Source organism: Lontra canadensis, unplaced genomic scaffold (genome assembly GCF_010015895.1).
Source record: "Lontra canadensis isolate GAN:19392208 unplaced genomic scaffold, GSC_riverotter_1.0 scaffold70, whole genome shotgun sequence".
NCBI classification, from domain to species: Eukaryota; Metazoa; Chordata; class Mammalia; order Carnivora; family Mustelidae; genus Lontra; species Lontra canadensis.
The window spans coordinates 492,290-514,466 of record NW_022631064.1 but is presented as its reverse complement, the minus strand read 5'-3'; the positions used below and the strand labels follow the sequence as shown (position 1 = coordinate 514,466).

The 22,177-nt window shown below is 41.2% G+C and overlaps 1 protein-coding gene across 2 annotated transcripts in view; it reads left to right on the top strand.

Moving 5' to 3' along the window:
- The window catches only part of FOCAD (focadhesin), a 297,139-nt gene that overhangs the window by 12,189 nt on the left and 262,773 nt on the right, over window positions 1-22,177 (top strand). For both annotated transcript variants that reach the window (XM_032880503.1, XM_032880504.1), the window contains exons 2-3: window positions 17,735-17,823; window positions 21,118-21,192. In XM_032880503.1, coding sequence (XP_032736394.1) covers window positions 17,767-17,823; window positions 21,118-21,192 — 132 coding nt within the window. In that variant the 5' untranslated portion in view covers window positions 17,735-17,766. The remainder of the gene's footprint in view (window positions 1-17,734; window positions 17,824-21,117; window positions 21,193-22,177) is intronic.

The following is a 22,177-nucleotide window of genomic DNA, read 5'->3' as shown; positions in this document are numbered from 1 at the left end:
AGGATCTCGGGATCCTGGCCTGGCCAAAGTCAGACACTTAACTGACTGAAGCACTTGGGTGCTCCTGCTGTATTGTTTTATTTTTTTCTTTTATTCTTTTATTTTTTTTTTAAAGATTTTATTTATTTGACAGAGATCACAAGTAGGCAGAGAGGCAGGCAGAGAGAGAGGAGGAAGCAGGATGCGGGGCTTGATCCCAAGACCCTGGGATCATGACCTGAGCCAAAGGCAGAGGCTTTAACCCACTGAGCCACCCAGGCGCCCCCTGCTGTATTGTTTTAAAAACAATCTTCTGCCTTACGCATCTTAGTATGACTGCTTCTTTTTTTTTTTTTTTAATTAATTTATTTATTTGACAGATCACAAGTAGGCAGAGAGGCAGGCAGACAGAGAGGAGGAAGCAGGCTCCCCGCTGAGCAGAGAGCCCGATGCGGGGCTTGATCCCAGGACTCTGGGATCATGACCTGAGCCAAAGGCAGAGGCCCCAACCCACTGAGTCACCTAGGCGTCCCTGACTGCTTTCTTTCGGTTGTTTGAACTAAAAACCTTGGTGTCATCCTCTGCTCTTCTTGCTTTTCACATTCTATCCATTAGCAAGTGTTGTCAAGAAAGTCTGAGCTAGTCTCACCATTTCTGCTGCTGTTCTTCTCCAAGGCAACATGGTTTCTCTCCTAGATTATTTCTGTAACTACCTCACTGGTCTCTCTTTTTCCATCCTTGCCCATTCCATTCTTGGTCTGTTCTTCAGAGAAGCCAGAATGATCTTTCAAATGGTAGTCAAGTTGGCCATCCATCTGTCCCAAACCCTCTAGGACTTCCGGTCTTAACTCAGGAACCCTGCAGGCTTACAGTGTCCTACAGAGATTTAGGTGATCTGGGCCCCTGGTCACTCTGTCCTCTGTCCCCTGGCGCAGCTTGCTGACATGCACCAACCGTGCTGGTGTCCTTGGTCTTCCCTGAATTTGCTAAACCTGCTTCTCCCTCAACATTGTTGCCTTGAGTATTCTGTCTGGAGTGGTCTTTTCCTTCTGGTCTCTGTCTAAAAGCCTATTCTTTTAAAAAGGCTTTTCTTTATTCTTTGACAGGTGCCAAAACATAAGACTGCCTTAAAATTTATCTATGGATGATGTCATTTTGGGGGGCGGGTAATAAGGTTGTATATGCGTTTGGAAAATTAAAAGAAAAACTCTGTACTATAATTGAAGCAATTAAAAATACCTAACTTTTAAGACAAACCATAAGTGACTCTTAATCTCACAAAACAAACTGAGGGTTGATGGGGGGAGGGGGGTTGGGAGAGGGGGGGTGTGGTTATGGACATTGGGGAGGGTATGTGCTATGGTGAGTGCTGTGAAGTGTGTAAACCTGGCGATTCACAGACCTGTACCCCTGGGGATAAAAATATATGTTTATAAAAAATAAAATAAAAAAAATACCTAACTTTTATAAACTTTCAGTTACACCAAAATGAGTAAGTTCTAGAGATCTACTGTACAACAATATGGTATTGTGCACTTCAAAGTTTGTTAATAGAGTAGATCTCATGTAAAGTTTTCTTACCACAAAACCCAAACCAAAAGACACAAGAAAACTCTGGAAGGTGTTGCACATGTATTGCCTTGATGTTGCTGATGGTATATGGAGGTGTTTATGTATGTCCACCCTCATCACATTGTACACTTTAAACGTACATTTCTTTGTATATCTATTACTATACAATAACTTAAAAAAATACCTGCTCTCTCAACTGAAGCTAACATACTTGATTAAAATGAGATGGGAGAAAGTTGAACACACTGGAGGACATGTAATTTTTTTCAGGGACAGATGGATTAATTTGCTGGTAAACAATTTAGAATCAAAGGTAATTCTGTTAGCTTACTTATTTGGAACTCTGTAGGACCATTACAGCTTCTAATAACTCAAAGATGTGACTTTCTCATTAAATAGCTCTTAATAAGCAGTGTAATTGGATCAAGTGAGACTTTTATCTTGGTGTGTGCTGTGGCTAAACCGACTCTTTAGACAGTGATAAAAGACCATGGTTGCAAGTGAATAAATAAGATCACTGATTTTTTTTATTGCAACCCCAAAATTGACTGTATGGTTTTATTTGAAGAGAATTAATAATTTTTACTTGGTGTAAAAAAAGGAATGGATGCCCATTGCGGGGGGGCGGAATTAAATGTAGCAGATATAAGGAGGGATGTGATAGGTTGTGATCTCGTATCATCCTATTTTCCGGAGAGGAACTTGCTAATATTTTCTATATTCACTTTTTTTTTTTTTCTTAATCTTATGTCTTTATATATATGGTTTAAACTCAGTTGTGTTCATGATTGTGTGTAATAATTTCTTTTTCTCACTCTATGGTAAGCATTCCTTTAGTAAAACTCCTTGTAAATGTATTTTTCATAACTGATCGGTATTTTATCTGCATGTTCCTTAGCTTACTTTTTTGATCAGTGAAGAATTTTACACAAAAGGTGGTTGCTTTTAAGCCTTTTGTATTCTCCTACTTTTGAAATGGGAAGCGAATAGGACTTGGCAACTCTGTGCCACACTTCTGGTTGTAGTCGAGAAATGCCAGACAGGATACTCAGCAGGTGGTACCTGGGCCGCCCACTTCCATACAGAGTGGGTTAGTTTCCACCCACCTCAGGCTTTCAGCTCCATTGTGCTAAGTTCCTCTGGACTTGAGTTTGCTGGGTGGGACTTAGGGGGACTCTTCCGGTCCTGGGCGCTGTGCTGGTTCTCCCTTATTTTTTTTGGCTTTGAGGACTTTGGCATCAGTTTGGAGGTAAGCCTGGTTGGGAGCAATTTCATAGTGTTTGCATTTGGGCTGGGAGGCAGAAGTAGTCTTCAAGGTTGAGGGGCACCTGGGAGGCTCAGTGGGTTAAGCATCTGCCTTTGGCTCGGGTATGATCCCAGGGTCCTGGGATTGAGCCCCACATCGGGCTCCCTGCCCTGCAGAAAGCCTGTTTTTCCTTCTGCCTGCCATTCCCCTTGCTTGTGCTCTCTCTCTTGGTATGTCCCGCTCTGTCAAATTAAACAAACAAACAAAAAAGAAGTAGTCTTTGAGGTTAAAATGAAGCTCTTTGAACATTGGCCTTCTTGTGAGCTGCTGGTCTGTAAGAGCGGCTGCTGCTGTTCACGTAGTCCATCATATACATCCAACACAGTGTTGGAAAGTTCCATTGAAACTGTACAGAAAAAATTGTAGGTATTGGTTTTAAAACTTGAGAAATTAAAAAAAAAATTCTCACAAGGAGCTACATGTTCCTCTTCCTCCTCCTCCACCTGCTCTCCTCCTCCTCTTCTTTGTTTAAGTATGATCTTAAAATTAACTCTCTGAAAGACGTTCCCTGCGCTGTACTCTGCCAACTGGATATCAGCATTTTCCAGGAGCCTCTTCTAATTCTTGTATATGCAGCTTGGTGTCTCCGTGCTAACCTGAAATGATTTACTAATGGGCTTCTGCCCAGGACGGTTGTGAAGGTTAACTAGTCTCTGATTAGTAATCACCCTACAAATAAAAACAGCTATGAATAATGCTGGCTGTGTAAGAGAAAATTAGTAAATGTTACTTCGTTGGGTAATTACATGCTTAAAATGCCTTTTGCCCCAGTGGGAAATCCACAGAGGTGATACTGTGGGTTTCTAACGGGTTGTAATACACAGCAGATTACGAGCATAGCTATGATAAATAATAGCCGTCAACCGAAGCGATCATGTAAAACTTACGATGTATTCAAGTAACAAAGACCCATTTTCCATCTCTATTAGATTCAGCTGGAAACTGAAGAACGAGTCTTGTGAGCTTTTGCATGTGCTCTTTGACCCCCCCTTTTAAAAGAAAACGTACCAAAATGAATAACAGTGTAATAAAAGCTTACTAATCTGGATTCTGCTGATTTAGGGTTTGGACCTGATACATCTTTATACTACCTATACAAAAGTTATTTGTTCAGTTAAAAAAAAAAAAAAGCTGGGAGGAAGGGCTGTGTCTAAAAAGGATGAATTATTTTCAAATCCTGAATGTGATGGTAAGTGAATTCAGGTTACTGCGTTAATTTGACAATAAAGTTGTTTACGTATTTATTTTTCTCCTTCTGGCTCTTATTAATTTACTTAGGGTCTTTGTTTTGGGAGTCTTCATTAGTGGGAAAGATTGCAGATTCTTTGTTTCTCAGTTTCTGTTTTGGAAAGTTGATTGGAAAGCAAAAGAAACAATTCTGATTGTAACATTTTTTGAGTCTGTTGTGTATTCGCTACTCTGCTCAACACAGCAACTCAAAAACACTGACTAACTGCTTATTGCACTCTGGGCCCAGCGGTGGTGAACAAGACCCAGCTGTTTCCCTCAAGAAACTCAAAAGTCCGGGGGAAAAAAAGGCAGCAGGCTTGGTCAGTGAGGAACCCTTCCTGCCTGACTTCTTCACTAGTGTGCGAGTAGGTCCAGCTGCTGTGGGCGTGGAAGCTAAACCCCTCTGTGACGAGATCTACATCTTGAGGATGGCTGATGATCTTCGCAGGGCTGGAAGGCACATAGAAATTGTCCGAGTCCATGGGGCGCCTGGGTGGCTCAGGGGGTTAAAGCCTCTGCCTTCGGCTCAGGTCATGATCCCAGGGTCCTGGGATCGAGCCCCACATCGGGCTGTCTGCTCAGCAGGGAACATGCTTCCCGTTCTCTCTCTGCCTGCCTCTCTGCCTACTTGTGACCTCTGTCAAATAAATAAATAAAATCTTAGAAAAAAAAAAAAAAGAAATTGTCCGAGTCTAGCTCTGCCATGTGGCCCCCACTGTACCTTATCCTCTTTTCCTTGCCTGGAAGATGATGCCAAGTTGTTCAAGCCCTGTTTTGTGAGACAGCTGTGGGAACTGAGAAGGAACACACAGTGGTTTCCGTTTGATCTTTCCAGAACACCCCACCATTATTTCAAACTCTGTTTTTACAAGTGAACTCATCTGCATAGAACTTTCCATGTCTCGTGGAGCTGTGTTTTGACCCGTCACATGGTGGGGCTACCTGCCAGCCAAGCATTCAGTTGTGGAACAGTGGCCATCTGTGTCTGTGTGGTAGTGTTTGAGCACTCATTTGGGCAAATAAGTGCTTTCATCTATTTCAATGAATATTGACTTATTTTTAAAAAATGGAAAATTTTTTTTTTTAAAGATTTTATTTATTTATCTGACAGGCAGGGATCACAAGCAGGCGGAGAGAGGAAGGGAAGCAGGCTCCCCGCTGAGCAGGGAGCCCAATGCGGGGCTCGATCCCAGGACCCTGATAGCATGACTTGAGCTGAAGAGCTGAAGGCAGAGGCTTAACCCACTGAGCCACCCAGGCGCCCCTGGGACATCCCTTTAATATGTAACTTTTGCACGTTAGACTCCCTTGTTTTTAGGCTTGCAGTAGATACAAAGATAAAGAGCTGTTTGCACATGCTGATGGGCTACTTTGCAACCCTGATTTAACAGGTAGATCCATACCCAGGTTTTCTTTTCTTTTTTTTTTTTTTTTTTAAGATTTTATTTATTTGTCAGAGAGAGGGAGAGAGAGCAAGCACAGGCAGACAGAATGGCAGGCAGAGGGAGAAGCAGGCTCCCTGCCGAGCAAGGAGCCTGATGTGGGACTCGATCCCAGGACGCTGGGATCATGACCTGAGCCGAAGGCAGCTGCTTAACCCACTGAGCCACCCAGGCGTCCCCTTTTCTTTCTTTTTTTTTTTTTTTTAATTTTCTTGCAGGGCTCCTGGGTGGCTCAGTGGGTTAAGCCTCTGCCTTGGGCTCGGGTCATGATCTCAGGGTCCTGGGATCGAGCCCCACATGGGGCTCTCTGCTCAGCAGGGAGCCTGCTTCCCCCCCGCCCCTCTCTGCCTGCCTCTCTGCCTACTTGTGATCTCTCTCTCTCTCTGTCAAATAAATAAATAAAATATTAAAAAAATTTTTTTCTTGCATTAGAGATTTGTTTAGATACACTGTTCTCTCTCTCTCTTTAAAGAGTTTATTTATTTACTTGACAGAGAGAGACACAGGGAGAGAGGGAACACAAGAAGGGGAGTGGGAGAGGGAGAAGCAGGCTTCCCACTGAATAGGGAGCCCGATGCTGGGCTCGATCCCAGGGCACTGGGATCATGACTTGAGCTGAAGGCAGCTGCTCAACGACTGAGCCACCCAGGCGCCCCTAGTTTTTAAAGATAGGCTTGATTCACTGGGATGCAGCAAGATGTAATAGAAAAAGCAAGGTGTTGGATTCAGACTCAGAATAGTAACGGATAACGTTTTAAAAGTGTTTGTTATGTGCCTGGTTTTGAAGGAAGCGCTCTAATGGACTCTCTTAGTTTTTACAAAAACTGTGTCAACGCTCTTTTCTCGAGTAGCGGTTAAGAATGGGAGCTCTGGAGGCAGATTGCACGGTTCATGCTCGTGCTCTGCTTCTTACATAATTAGGCAATTAATTTTGACCTCTCTTTGCCTCCCTTGGTTTTTCACATGAAAATGAGGATAATAATAGTACTCATGTCATGGGGTTGTTTTGAATATTGGGAGCGAGAAGACATGGAAAGAGCTTCGACAGTGCCTGCCTGGCACATGGTAAAGCTCAAGAAATCCCGGCCGTTAATGCGGCTGTATAACCCTGGGCAAGAGGCTTTCTCTCTGAGCTCCTGTTTTCTCCTGTGGGAAGTGGGAGGTAGTAATACTTACCTCAGAGTTACTGGGAAGAGCAAAGGGGATTAGTTATTTTTAAAGTGTTTTGTGGAGTGCTTGACCCCTAGAAAATGTTTGGTCCACCTTGGCCTTCTGAACCCTAGGTCTGGCTGTGGTTAGTCAATGCATCTTTATTGAACAGGTTCTTATGTGCTGAGGTTACAGTGGTCCCAAAGAGAGACCAGGTCCCTGCCTGCAAAGAGTTGGCCTTTTACTGGGAGGCACGTGGGGCTCTGCACTTAGCACGGAGCCTGCAGAAGATTCTCGCTCCCTCTCCCTTTGCTCCTCTGTTCGTGCTCGCTCTCTCTCTAATAAATGTACCTTAAAAACCAAAACCAAACCAAAACAAAACAGAAATTTAATTCTCATAGTTCTGGAGGCTGACAGTCTGAGATTAGGGTGTCAGCATGATTGAATGAGGACCCTTTTCCTTGGTTCATAGGCAGTGACTTCTCCCGGTGTCCTTATAGGGTGGAAGGCCTCAAAAACTTTTTTTTTTTTTTAAAGATTTTATTTATTTATTTGACAGAGAGAGAGAGATCACAAGTAGGCAGAGAGGCAGGCAGAGAGAGAGGAGAGGAAGCAGGCTCCCTGCTGAGCAGAGAGCCTGATGCGGAGCTCGATCCCAGAACTCTGGGATCGTGACCTGAGCCGAAAGCAGAGGCTTTAACCCATTGAGCCACCCAGGCGCCCCAGGCCTCAAAAACTTATAGAAGTTTTCAAACATACATAAAAATAGAATAGTATTATGAACTTGAATGTACTTGTCATCAACCTTTAGACATTCTTGTGCCCTTTTGAGGGTAAGTGAAGTATTTTACAGAAAATCCCTAATATCAGTATTCCTAAATACTTCACTTTGTTCCATGTTGATATTTGTTAAGAAGTAAATTATTTTAGAGAACCAGTGCACAAAATTAGAGTCATTTTTGAGGGGAGGAGATACAAGTTAAGATACCTATAAAATACATTCTGTGATGGTGCTTTAATAAATTCTAGTTAGCTGAATGGTATTTGAAGTAAGATTATGACTATGGAGATTTTAGCTATTTAGATTAGACATTTATTCAGTGAGACTTTATAATGATTGGTCTCTTTTATTACAAATGTACTGTAAGGATTATTTTGATTATTTTATATCAACATAAAACATTTATTTAAAAAATGTAGAGAGCAGTTCAAGTATTCTTTGATGGAGAGATATTTAAAAATTGTAATAGAAAAAAATCATCTGGGGGCACCTGGGTGGCTCAGTGTGTTAAGCCTTTGCCTTCGGCTCAGGTCATGATCTCAGGGTCCTGGGATCGAGCTCCTCATCAGGCTCTCTGCTCAGCAGGGAGCCTGCCCCCCCCCCCCCCCCCCCCGCCTGCCTCTCTGCCTACTTGTGATCTCTCTGTCAAATAAATAAATAAAATCTTTAAAAAAAAAATCTCAAAAAGGAGCTAATTTGAAGACTTTTGAAGACTTGGATACTGTAAAAATTCTAGATAAGTAAATCTTTAGATTTTTAAAAATAGCTTTTCATCTATATTCTCTATTATATTTAACACATATATGCATACACATATATGACACTTCAAAAAGATTATTCGAGAATAATTGGAGAAAAAATTGTAAAAAATTAGGCATTATTCAAGGAGGTAGTTTTGTTTTTTTACTTTAATGCCTGGTTCTCCTGGACAGCAGTCAGTTCTAACTTGGAATTTCCTGCCTTTGGTCTTATTTTAGACTCCCATTTCAAAATCTGTGAGTAAGTAGCATGTGACATAAGTTCAGAAAGAACTAAACTATAAAGGCAGGAATTTGATTGCAACTGAATATATTTCAGTAAATTGCAACCGGTGAGATCATCAGAACTCACAGTCACCTGAATTTGGTCAGCGCTTGAATTCTAGATCCTAAAACTCCTGGGGCATGGCCAGTATTGGAATGTGCTGGTCATGCCTTATATTACTACTGGTGGTCCAGGGATATGCTGCACCTGAAGTGAAAAACTCCCTTTTCACCTGAACTGCCAGGCTAGTTAGCCTTTGTGGCAAGTTGCTTAACTTCCTTGACATTCAGTTTCTTCATTTCTCTAGTGAAAAAAAGGTATGGAAGGGAGATAGTCTCAGGTCTACTGTATTATTATTATTATTTTTTTTAGGTCTACTGTATTATTAAGGAAGTCTTACCTACTGTAACAAAGAAATCCCAGAATACCCTAGTTTGTACAAAGTAGAGAATTCTTTCTCATATAATAGCTGGAGTTCCAGGTATGTAGTTCTGCTTCATGTTATTATCTAGGGATCTGGTTCCTTCCATGTTGTTTCTTCAGCGGTGAGCTAGCGGCATTATCTTCATGCAGAGAGTGGAGGAAGCAGGCGGTAGCCTGGAAGGGCCAAGTCATGTTTGTTAAAACTCTCTGGAGAGAATTTGATCACACATGGTTGTACCTAAGCGTGCTTGAGGCTAGGAAATGTGATGGAGCTGGTCAGGCTACCATTTTATTGATACAGAAGAAGGAGAACACAGAGAGTGAAGGATAGTTAGCTATCTCTACCACATCTATGCAGTTCCTGCTTTCTCTGATTATAATTTTTTTCTTTTTTCTTTTTTAAAGATTTTTATTTATTTATTTGTCAGAGAGAGAGAAAGAGCAGCAGTCAGAGGGAGAAGGAGGCTCCCCGATGAGCAGGGAGCTTGATGCGGGACTCGATCCCAGGACTCTGGGATCATGACCTGAGCTGAAAGCAGACGTTTAACTGATTGAGCCACCCAGGTGCCCCTCTGATTATAATGTTGACAACGCGTCTTCATCACACCACCTAGTTGCCCTCTACCTTGGGTTGATTTTGAAATTACTCATTAATCTGAAAGTATTTTCTATTCGTTGCTTAATTTTTTGATGACTTAGTGGTCTCTGTTTTTCTTATACTTGCTCTGTAGTATTACAAACTTCCATTGTGATTTCCCCATGATCTTGTCATTTTTATGGCTCTTACAGTGAGGAGGGCCCTAATATTGTCTTGTCTTGCTAATTTGAGAGTGCTGGTGGCAGCTGGATTTCAGAGCTTTTGAAGCAAGAACTGAGACTAAGCTTGATTTTTAGCAGATATCAGGATTTGGTACAGGGTGAATGAAACAGACTCCAGCTGCCAGATTCTGGAGAGCATGTGGAGAAGCTGTTAGGGTCCAGGAAGTGGTAGGTGAGAAGCCGTGCAGGCAGAAGGACAAGGAAGACATAAGTACTGGATTGCAGAGCAGGGTGGGTGGTTGAAAAGAATAGATGGGTTTTTTTCCCTTTTTTTTTTTAAGGTTTTATTTATTTATTTGATGGAGAGAGACACAGTGAAAGAGAAGGAACACAAGCAGGGGGTGATTGGGGGCTCAGTCCCAGGACCCTGAGATCATGACCTGAGCTGAAGACAGCCGCGTAACGATTGAGCTACCCAGGTGCTCTGTTTCTTTCCCTCCTTTAAGAAGCTGGGCAAAGTAACTAGGAGAGACAAGAATATACCCATAAGCCACAGTCTTGATAAACTTACAAGATTGCCTCAAAGTTATTGATGGCACCATTGGCTTTTGTGTTTCTGAAACAGGGGTCCCCGATAGTGAACGAAGTATGTATTTTTATCGGTCTGCTAATGTAAACTCTTCATAGCTTTGACTTAGCGGCTGTAGATTGCTTCCCTGAGTCCTTCCTATAAAGGGATTTGGTCGTCAAGGGTGCTCAAAGTCCTGCTTTCTCTGTGATTATCAGACACGCCCTCCAACATCCCATCCCTATCTACCCCGCATAATCCTGTGCTGGGGTCCCGTAGCGAGTGGGAATGTGAGTAGATGGATCTCTTGTTTTCCAGATCGTGCACTTTGTTGGAAGTTTGACACTAAATGCTTTTGTGTGATGTATGGTTGTGTATTTCCATATCCCAGAGAAAGCTGAAAAATTGAAGTGTGCTATCTATCTGCTGCTCCTTTATTATCTCTAGAATGCAGGTGATAGGTTTATTTTCTTGGAAATATTCTTAGGGTGCTGGAGCGTCTTGGCAGATAAGGTGATAATTGCTCAAGTTAAACAAATGCTTTGATTCCCTTGGAACTTAAAGGCCTCATTAAAAATTCCCTTTCTGATTTAGGTGTAGACAGCCAAAAAAGGCACCGTGACAGGTTGGAAATAAATCTTTAAGAATCAAACACTTTTTTGTAACAAGCGGTTTATGGAGCGTATTGTGAGTGTTCTCATTCTTTTGTAAAAAATGTCATGGGAAGAAGTAATACATAAATTGTTTTCTTTAATGCATGAAATGCCCAAGGGAAGTTGAGATTAGAAATAAAGTAGGACAGAAGCTAGACTGCCAATGCTAAAGCAAGCATTATGTATTTTTTTTTTTTTTGAAATTCCCTAAGAGAATATGATGTTCTGATACCTTGAAAGGCCAAATGGTTGTGATTAACCTTGAAGTTTAAGTCTCCAGCAGATGAAAGACAGTTGCAGTTTGTAGTCCAAGGATAGCAAATCAAGGGTGATATCAAATCGTAACGCAGCTTGGGGAGTGGTTTTTAGAATGCTTTGTGGCCATTTATTTGAAAGGTCTAATGGTTTTACTTGAAAAAATTGTACTTAAAAAATGTATTCATTCTTGGGACACCTGGGTGGCTCAGTGGGTTAAGCCTCTGCTTTCGGCTCAGGTCATGATCTCAGGGTCCTGGGATTGAGTCCCGCATCGGGTTCTCTGCTCGGTAGGGAGCCTGCTTCCCCCTCTCTCTCTCTGCCTGCCTCTCTGCCAACTTGTGATTTCTGTCTGTCAAATAAATAAATAAAATCTTTGAAAAAAAATGTATTCATTCTCTAAAGTGGATCTTGGGGCTGTCTTTTGTAAACTTAGGTGTTTGTCACCTATACTCAGGTAGTTTTGATGAAAACGGTACTTACTCCATTGGCCTCCTTCTTCGAGACAAAGTCATTCTTTTTTTCTTTTTCTTTTTTATTAACATTTTTAAAAGATTTTATGTATTTATTTATTCGAGAGAGAGAGAGAGCATGAGAGAGCGAGAGCGTGAGAGGGAGAAGGTGAGAGGGAGAAACAGAACCCCTGCTGAGCAGGGAGCGCGATGCAGGACTTGATCCCAGGACTCCAGGGTCATGACCTGAGCGGAAGGCAGTCGCTTAACCAACTGAGCCACCCAGGCGCCCAAAGTCATTCTTTCTGTATGGTTTGGCTTTTTTACTGCACAGTAAGCTATTAGCCTAACCAGCTGCTCCTCTGTCCCCAAAGCATTTTGGAATTCCACCATTCTGGGCCTGGATCCTAGAGCATAACCTCACATTTTCTTCTCTTTCTCTCTATCACTGTTAACATTGTGTGAGTCTCTCCTGTGATATGTTTATAAGCATCTGCTACCCTGGAGAGTCCGAAGTCTCCTTTTTACTGAGTTAGATTAGAACATCAGAAAACTGTCCTTGCACTCCATTCGCTGAGGCTCTTTTGCTGAATTACATGGTATGTTATACCCAGGGCTTTATCCAGAGTTTGTTTAAAAAAGTCGTATGAAATTCCCTTTAGCTTACGTTATTGAGAATGTTGCTTATTATACACTCTGTATTCCATATGTAAAGGCTAACCTGAGAAATTTCTTTCAGAGGTTAGGGGCACAAAAAGCTTGTTTTCTTTGATGAAAGGTGCTTCTCCCTGCACCCTTCCATCTTTATTAGGTAATAAAAGATGTATTATTTTCTATATATATATATATGCCATGTAATATATGTTATATAATATTATATAACATATGTTATGAATAATATATAAACTATAACATTATATATATAATATAATATAATATAATATAATACTATAATAATATATATATTTATTTATTTACTTTGCTTGGGAGCACGGGGCCAAATTTGGATGTTAGTGTTAGCAATTGTGTCAACACATTTTATAAATTAATTAAAAAAATAGTCACAAATTAAACCAGGAGTCAGCAAACTACTGCCCACCCTCCTCCTGTGCTTTTCAGAAAAGTTTTATCAGGGCACAGCTATGGTCCATCGCTCATGGCTATAGCTGCTTGTATGCTACGGTAGTAGATTGAGTAGTTTGCTGTCTGACTCTTTAGAAAAAGAAATATTTCCATTCTCAATGCAAATAGTCACAGGATGGTATGTGCCAGCCAAAACACTGAAATAATGTAAAACGAGGTGACTTCTAGAAAATGTGGCTACTTGGAAAAGGCTTAGCAGCAAAGATGGTCTATGAAGGAAATTTCATCTTTAAATAGTGGGAACATACAGAGAAGGGCATTTTATGGGGGCAAAAATAGCATAAGCAAAATTCCTTAGGAATGAGCACATTTTGAGCAACAGGGGACTAATTTGAAAGCCATTGTAGCCCAGTTGAAATCAGACAGCGGTGACGATGAAGCCGACTGGGAGAGGTGCTTGATGGAGGGCTTAAAGGTGAGGAATCAGAATGTGCCTTTAATCTGACAGGCTAGTGAAACCTCTGAAGTCTTCGCAGGGAAACAATGTGATGGAAATTGCGCTTTAGGACAATTCGTCCAATGGCAGTGTAGGGGATCTGCTCATGCGTGGAGGTCCCCGGGACTAAGCAGTTGCTGAAGTGAGCTGGGGAGGAGCTGGTCTGAGGATGGTAGAAATGGGGAGGAGAGGTAGGCTCTCAAGTGTGGGGAGGGATGAAAGCGACTTTGTGATTGAATGGCTGCAGAGGAAGCAAGGAGCTCTTGAGAGAACTGGGAGCAGTGGAACCAAAATGGTAAATGTGTTTGTGAGAGAAGATAGGTTCTCCTTCCTTCCTCCTTCCTTCCTTCCCCCTCTCCCTTCCTTTCTTCCTATTTAAAGATTTTTTTTTTACTTATTTAAATTCAATTAGTTAACATATAGTATATCATTACTTTCAGAAGTTTAGGTCAGTGATTCATCAGTCTTATATAACACCCAATGCTCATTACATTATGTGCCCTCCTTAATGCCCATCACCCAGTTTCCCCATCTACCCCTTTCTAGCAACTTAGTTTGTTTCCTAGAGTTAAAAGTGTTTGTCTCCCTCTCTGATTTTGTCTTATTTTTCCCTCCCTTCCCCTAATGATCCTCTGTTTTGTTTCTTAAATTCCACATATGGGTGGTACCATGTGATAATTATCTTTCTCTGATTGACTTATTTCGCTCAGCGTAATACCCGCCAGTTCCATCCACACTGATGTAAATGGTAAGATTTCATCTTTTTTGATGGCTGAGTAATATTCCATTGTACGTACATACCACATTTTATCCATTCATTGTGGATGGGCATCTGGGCTCTTTCCATAGTTTGGCTGTTATGGATATTGCTGCTATGAACATTGGGGTGCAGGTGCCCCTTCAGATCACAACGTTTGTATTCTTTGGGTAAATACCTAGTAGTATTTTCAGCATTTTGAGGAACCTCGGCACTGTTTTCCAGAGTGGCTGCACCAGCTTGCATTCCCACCAACAGTGTAGGAGGGTTCCCCTATCTCTGCATCCTCGCTAACACCTGTTGTTTCCTGACTGGTTAATTTTAGCCTTTCTGACTTGTCTGAGGTGGTATCTCATTGTGGTTTTGATTTGTATTTCCCTGGTGCTGAGTGATGTTGAGCACATTTTCATGAAGGTTTTGTTTTTGTTTTTGTTTTGTTTTTTTAAAGCACTCTCTGCATCTAACATGGGGCTCGAACTCACAATCCTGAGATCAGGAGTTGTGTGCTCTTCCGACTGAGCCAGCCAGGTACCCCAATATGTGCTTTCTTTTTGACATCTCCAATCGCTGGCTTTATAAAAGAGAGCAGGGACGGGTTTGGGGGTATGGACTGGGCTCTGGGAGAGTTTCCATGAGGGGAGAGAACACAAGGCAGGGAACTTGGCAGCAGTAAGGAAGATGGGGTGCAGGAAGTGGAATGGACAGAGGAGTTGGAGTTGGTAGAACAGTTTCCCAGTGTGTTTCCCAGGAAGGGCTGGTTGTAGACTGTTAACAGATATTTCTAGAAAAATAGATGCCATGATCAGATAAGTTTGGTAAACTCTGGGTTAAGCAAAGTTAATCAGACTTCTTGCTTTAATACTTCTCAGATTCTATAATTAATGTGCATCATCATTTATATCTTTAGCTAAGATCTGTCTCTTCAGTTGTAGATTCATGTATTCAGCTTTCTACCTGACCTCTCCTTTTGGATATCTGTTAGACATCTGAATCTTGCCAGTTTCAAATGAAATTCCCAGCTTTCCCCCACAAAACTGGTTTCCCTCTCTCAGTTGATGGCAACTCTGTCTTTTTCTCTTAGTAAAACATCCATGGTAAGTGATATATAAATTGTTTTGTTTAATGTATAAAATGCCCAAAAGAATTGACATTAAAATTAAAGGTGCTCAGATCAAACACTTTGGAGTCATCTCTGACCCTTTCTTCTATACTCTCAACCAGTCATCAGCAACCACATTGAGTCTACCTTCAAATGTATCTAGAATCTGAGCACTCTTCATCTCCGGTGATTCTGTTAAAATCTTACCACTCTTTTTCAGTACCAGCTTACCATGTCACTGGGGACAGATACATTAGTCCTTCTGGTGACCTGCATGGTGTTTTATAAACTGACTTCTTCTTCTTCTTCTTTTTTTTTTTTTTTTTTCGAGATTTGATTTATTTATATGTGAGATGGAGAGAGAGCGTTAAGACGGGGGAGTGAGAGGCAGAGGGAGACGCAGGCTCCCTGCTGAACAAGGAACCAGATTCGGAGCAACTCAATGCTGGGACACTGGGATCATGACCTGAGCTGAAGGCAGATGCTTAACCTCTGAGCCACCCAGGTGTCCCTGTGATCCGACTTCTTACTGACTTTCTGATTTTCCATTTTGTTCTTCCTTCATTCAATTTTTTTAAGCTTTTACTCATTTATTAGAGTGAGAGAGAGAGAGAGAGAGAGCATGAGTGAAGGGGGAGGAGCAGAGGGAGAAGGAGAAGCAGGCTTCCCGAGGAGCTGGGAGCCGGACACGGGACTCGATCCCAGGACCCTGGGATCACAACCTGAGCCAAAGGCAGATGTTTAACGACCAAGCTGCTCAGGTGCCTCTTTTATTCACTCTTGGCTCCTTTCTTTGTTCTTTTCTAACCATGACCTTAAGCTTTGGGTTTTTCACTTACTGTTCACTGTGTCTGTGATATCTTCCCCCAGACATCTGTATGGCTGACTCACCAAATGTCATCCTCTGCAGAAGAGACTGACCCTGGTTGCCATATTTAAAACAGAAAGTGTTTCTGTAATACCCTGAGCTCCATGAGTGTAGGGATTTTTGTCTTTTCTGTTCCTGGAAGTTGCCTAAGCACACTGAGCAGTGCCTGACACCCGATAGGCAGCTAGTAAGTATTTGAGTGAATGAGTGAATGAACATTAAGGTGCCAATATATATTCCCTACAAAACCTTTTACCCTCGTGGACATCTCTTCATCCTAGGTTTCCTGGGGACACACTTTGGGAAATGGTGTTCTGATATCTTACAGAATTCCAGGGAGCAGAAAATTCCAAGAAAGAGGAGATGGACACATCTGGAAAGTTGAGCAAATTTTTTTTTTTTTTAAAGATTTTATTTATTTATTTGACACAGACAGATCACAAGCAGGCAGAGAGGCAGGTGGAGAGAGAGAGGAGGAAGCAGGCACCCTGCTGAGCAGAGCGCCCGATGTGGGGCTGGATCCCAGGACCCTGGGATTACGACCTGAGCTGAAGGCAGAGGCTTTAACCCGCTGAGCCATCCAGGCGCCCCCTAACGAGTAGATTTTGCTAGCAGACATAATTTGCAGTCTTTGAAGCTGTTTCAGTGCTGCGAAGTGTCAAATTCAGGGGAGTAAAGTTGGCCCTAGATGTTGAAGAAGAAGGCTAGGATGAATGGTCCATTCAGAGATTGTAGTTTTGGAGGAAAGGGAGGAAAGTAGTAGGGCCTTGCGTTCAACACAAGGCACCTCCGTTTGTGAGAGCAGGAGAGCTTTCTTTCGCTGCTTATTATTTTTATAGGGTAACCTGGACTACCTGGAATTTTTTTTTAATATATATGTAAATATTTTTAAGTAGACTCCATGCCCAGTATGAAGCCCAACACAGGGCTTGAACTCCCTGAGATCAAGAGATCAAGAGATGAAGAGTGGGATGCTTAACCCACTAATAGCATCTTATTTTTTCAAAGCAGTGTAATTTGGTGGGTTCAGGGCTGCATAGACTGGATAAATTGAGGTCCTTAGGAAATCCTTTCAGTACTTCAGAGCCTTCTCTTGACCTTACCCTCCTCCATCCATTTTGCATACTTGAAAACATTTTTCTTTCTCTTTTCTTCTCGTCTTTTCTCTTGCCTTGCCCGCTTCCTTTTCTTTTTCTTTTCCTTTCCCTTTTTCCTTTCCTTTCCTTTCCTTTCTTGACAGCCCAGTAGGAATGAGAGGTGTGATGGAAATATTAAAAGTTGGTGCTAATTGCTTCCTCTTTTAGCAGACAAGCAATCTGTTTCAATGTGTGAGTTTCTAGGTCATTTCTGTACCCCCTGAAAAAAGCTCACCTAGGCGTCACACTTGTCACCAGCCGTTAGATGAGTGCTTAAATGAAAGCTTGTACCCAGACCGTGGTAGAGTTTAAATAATTTTGCGAAAATGTGATTCTTTCTCTCTTAGAAATTTTGATCTTTGAAAGAGTTTCTATTTCAAACATGCGGCTGAACTTTTAAAATCCTGTTATTTAGGCTGGAGCTTTTGGGATTTTTTTGGGTGTTCCCATAGTGTGAATTAATCTGTTCCAGGATTTGCTCTAATGGGAAAGACCAAGAGCGGTTGAGCATTTTAGTTTATTTATCAATCATGGCATTTGTGGGCCGGAGTGGTTGGTGATCGTACGCCAGCAATTATGGGGCAGAGCCCTATGCTTTATTTCCGTTGTTGTCTTTGGAATGAATTACTTTTATGTTATTTGAGGAATAATTGGCTTGAAAGCCTTTTCCAGACTAACAAATATTCTTTTCTTTTGATTACAGGGTCAGCTTATATATATGTAAGAGGAGCAAAAATGTCAGATGATATCAGGAAAAGGTTTGAATTTCCAAATTCTCTTATCCAATCACAGGTAATATTTATATATTTAATTATTTTTGCTTCATGGTAACAAATGCAATGCTTTGGTGGATTGTTAGTAGAACTTTACAGTTTTAACATTAAGTATGTTATTCTCCATAAAGGATTCTACATACTTATTGCTTTATTAACTTTTATATTAGTTAATTTGAAAATTTATGTTTGAGGGCACCTGGCTGGCTCCTTATGTCTGGGTGCATGCTAATCTTGATCTTAGGGTTGTGAGTTTGAGCCTCACTTTGGGTGCAGAGGTTACTTTATTTTATTTATTTACTTATTTTTTTAGATTTTACTTATTTGTTTGAGAGGGAGAGGGACAGAGAATCTGAAGCGGACTCTGCACTTAGCACAGAGCCCGACGTGGGGCTCGGTCCCATGACCTGAGCGGAAACCAAGAGTTGTCTGCTTAACTGACTGAACCACCCAAGTGCCCTCATATCTTGTAAAGATTATATTAAAAAATTAAATAAAAAATGCTGAAAATTTATATGTGACATAGGAAAGTGAATATTTGAAATTGACCATTCTCAGATTCTTCTTCTTCTTTTTTTTTTTTTTTTTTTTTTTAGAGATTTTATTTATTTGAGAGAAAGAGAGAGAGAGGGAGAGCATAGAGGGAGAAGCAGGCTTCCCACTGAGTAGAGAGCCTGACGTGGGGCTTGTTCCAGGACCCAGAGATCATGACCTGAGCTGAAGGCAGACACTTAACTGACTGAGCCACCTGGGCGCCCCCAGTTTCGGTTTCTGTTTATATCATACTTTTCTTCTTAGACGTAATAAAACCTTGATTAATTAGGAGGCCCCTAGATCTGTATTTTTTTTTTTAAGTCTATAATGGGTTTTGGGGAATAGAAATAAATGGTCACACATCTATGGAGTATGAGAGATTGATACTTAAAATTGTCTATTTTACCCCTGTACAACTATAAAGAATAAGGGATTTTTACTGCAATAACCAACATTCAGCCCTGGATTAAAAAAAAAATTGATGTATGTAGTAACACAGGCAGGGCTTGGTGATAATTTATTTTGAGAGCTTTTTAGTTATTAGGGTTCAACCAAAAGTGGTTTTCTGGTTGGCCTTGCACTAACTAGAAGCATTCTAGGTGGTCAAGGTGCCATAATAGCTTGCTGTCTTTTCTTGTGAGAGTGAAACCAGGTGACCAGCAGAAGCCAGCTCCAAGACCGAACAGCGTACAGCCTCTTGGATGCTTTCAGCAAGTTTTCTCCGGAGATGCCTGCTGTGGGAATTGACCTAGCTGGGTAGTGGGGAACCCTTCCATGAGGAGTAGAACACTCCTTATGCAAGATTCCCTTCTACCTGACTGGGTTGGAGTCTTGTCCTGTACAGCACAGGTCCTTACCGTGAAGAGGAGGATGAAGAGGATACCGTCCACAGTTTCTATTTTCTGTGCCTGGAGTCCCTTCATTAGCATAGATAACTGAGAAGTGCCTGTGTATGTTACTATTAAATTAAGTAAGAAGTGTACATGTATGGGTTCATGGATGGAGAATGTCTCTTTCAGCTGTATTTCCACTGTATTATGGAAAACTTAAGTAGCAATATAGGGTCACTTATCCTTGGACTTTGTGCTTTAAAATCAGTTTAGCCTGTATTCTTTGATTTGTTAGTAGGATACACAGAAAGCAAACTGGAGAAGTTGGACCTGGTGGGGGGATGTTTGTCAGTAAGCTGATCTTCTTTTAGTCCTTTTTTTTCTAAATATGAATGGGAGCTTTTTCTTTTTTTTTTTGGTCCCTGTTGTGTTTCATACTGGTTTTCTGTGGTTCTTGCAATTGTGCCCTGTTCTCTCTGAATACTTATTGTTCTTTTGTAACTGTTGCTCAGTGTTAGCACCATATTTCATTGATTCACACACATTTTTTCCACATTTTAGCATCTTTGAAATTGGGTTGCGTCTAGTAATTCGTGGCAGCAGTTCTTACACAGCTGGTCTTGCCTGCACCATTGTGAACTTGGCCGTGATTTTTCTAAAGGAGCTCTTTCACTAATATAAAATCAAAACTCTAAATTATAAGGCACATTATGTAACATAGGTTAATGGGCAGCCTTTCTTCCTTAGTAGTAGAAATAAAATAATGGTGCGTCTCACTGTTGATGGATGGTTGCATTCAATGAAATACGGTGTATTTTGTAAACAGCCACCAAAGCTGTTCACTGGTCTTCAGTTCTTGTTAATTTCCCTTGAACTAGGAGGTAAGAGACAGTTAATTGATCTAAACTTAAGATTCATGTCACTGAGTGATTTATATTACAAAACTGAGATCATCAAGCATCGAGGTCTTAAAGCATTTCCAAGGTGTGAAATACAAAAAGAAACGAAGTGGGGGAGATGCTTTGTTTTTGTCTGAGCTTTTCTGGAGACTACAAGACTGACAGCTACTCCCAGATGTATCATATGTCGGTCCAAGTGCAGGATCAACACTTGATGCAGTTGGAGAGTTTTTTCTAGCCCATTCGTAGGAGGACTGTCATTGTTGCTGGCCTGCGGCTCTAAGGCAGCAGAGCAGTGCTGGGGAGGGGGAAGAACCAGGGGAATGGAGTTGAGGCGGTAGGAAGGAGTGATACTTACGTATTTATGTCATCAACAGTCCTCTAGAAATAGTCTTAGATTTAATTTTGGGCTTTCTGACCAAAGCAGGATATGGGAACCTTTTAGAAATTTATGAGACTAAAAGCTTATGCAAGGGCTAAAACCTATAAGAAAATAATAAAGAAATTAAATCATAGGCCTAAGCGAGAGAGAAGGGTTGTGGTACTGGCTCAGATCTGTATGGGCTATGGTCATAAAGATGGGGGTGAGTTTTCTCCATCTTCATTAAGGGCATGATGAAGCATGATGGATTTCATTTAGATGCAAAAATGATTTTAAAAGCTGTGGAGTTTCTCATTTGTCTCCCAGTTTAATGGATGAAGCAATCTCACATTATTTTCTAATACTAAGTGACAGCAATTTGAACTGAAAATCTGGCAATTTTCTTAACATCTATGAACTGTAGTTTGCTTATTGGGATAAAAATGCTTACCTTGAGAGTTGTTATGAAGCTAAGAAATTATGTATGTAGAATGCCTAATTCAGTGCCTTCCACAGAGCACACTCACAAATGAATGGGAATTTTATTACCACTTGACTGGTTGGCACACTCATACTCCTATCACCTGGTATTTTTTTTTTCCCCCATATCAGCTTGTACTGACAGGAGTTACCTTCAAATGCACTAACTGGAGAGATCTGTTGATTTTTTTTTTCTTTTTTTTTTTAAGGCTGTGGGTCATCTTATTGCTGCAGTCCTGAAGGAAAATGGTTTTTCAGAAAAGATCCACCAATCGACAAACCAGGTCTGTATTCATCTTTGTGCTTGAGTTCTCTTCAGATACTGCTCCCAGCTGCACGTAGGCACACCTTCTGTTTCAGGTCACTGTAGAAATGATCTTGAACTGGTTTTGTTTGTTTGTTTGTTTGTTTGTTTGTTTTTTGGTTTGCTAAGTTCTTCTTCTGAATTCTTTATAACTTAAAAGTGGTTACAGCAGACTTGGGGAGTGAGATATGGAGGGGGTGAGGAAGGGGAGTATTCTGTGACTTTAGTGAAAAGTAGCATGGGTGGGATGAGGGTAGACATGCCTTAGACAAGGTTGTTAGGATTACCTCTGAGGTAATCTTTTTGTTTAATGGAGAAAGTGAACATAGCAGCTTTCTGCTATGGAGGAAATTTCTCCTACTTTCAGATGGCCCAAGTATGAGTTCTGAGTTGGAAAGGTCATGCTTTGGAACTTGGAGCTGAAGGAAGATTACCGTGCATAGGGCAGAGAATGCTAGGATTGAAGCAGTACTCCACTTCCTGAGATACAGACCACTTGGGTTTTGGTCAGCCAGTGTCGTAGATTTTGACCTGCTGGTTGGAGACTCCACTTGAGTGGGTGCTCTAAGGTAAACTCTGTGGAGAATGTTGATGATGGAAATAAGATTTTTTTTTTTCCCAACAGAAATAATTGATTTCCTTTCTCTCACATTGCCTTTTTTTTTTTTTTTAACCCCTTCACATTGCTTTTGATTAGCTACTCCCAAGTCACATCTCTTTCCAGCTTCTGCTGCCATGTTGAAATCAGTGTAGAGGCAAATTTCACTAATTGGCATTTATCTGGTATTTGTATGTAGGCATATAAATTAGGTTTTCTGAGAACCCTCATCTTAATCCTGTCTATAATCACATTATGTACTCAGAGGTGATCTAATGGTTTTACTTAAACAGCTGGGATTTACTGAATGTCAAATCCCTATAACTTAACTGTTTTCTATTAATAAATGAATGTGCACTTCCACGAG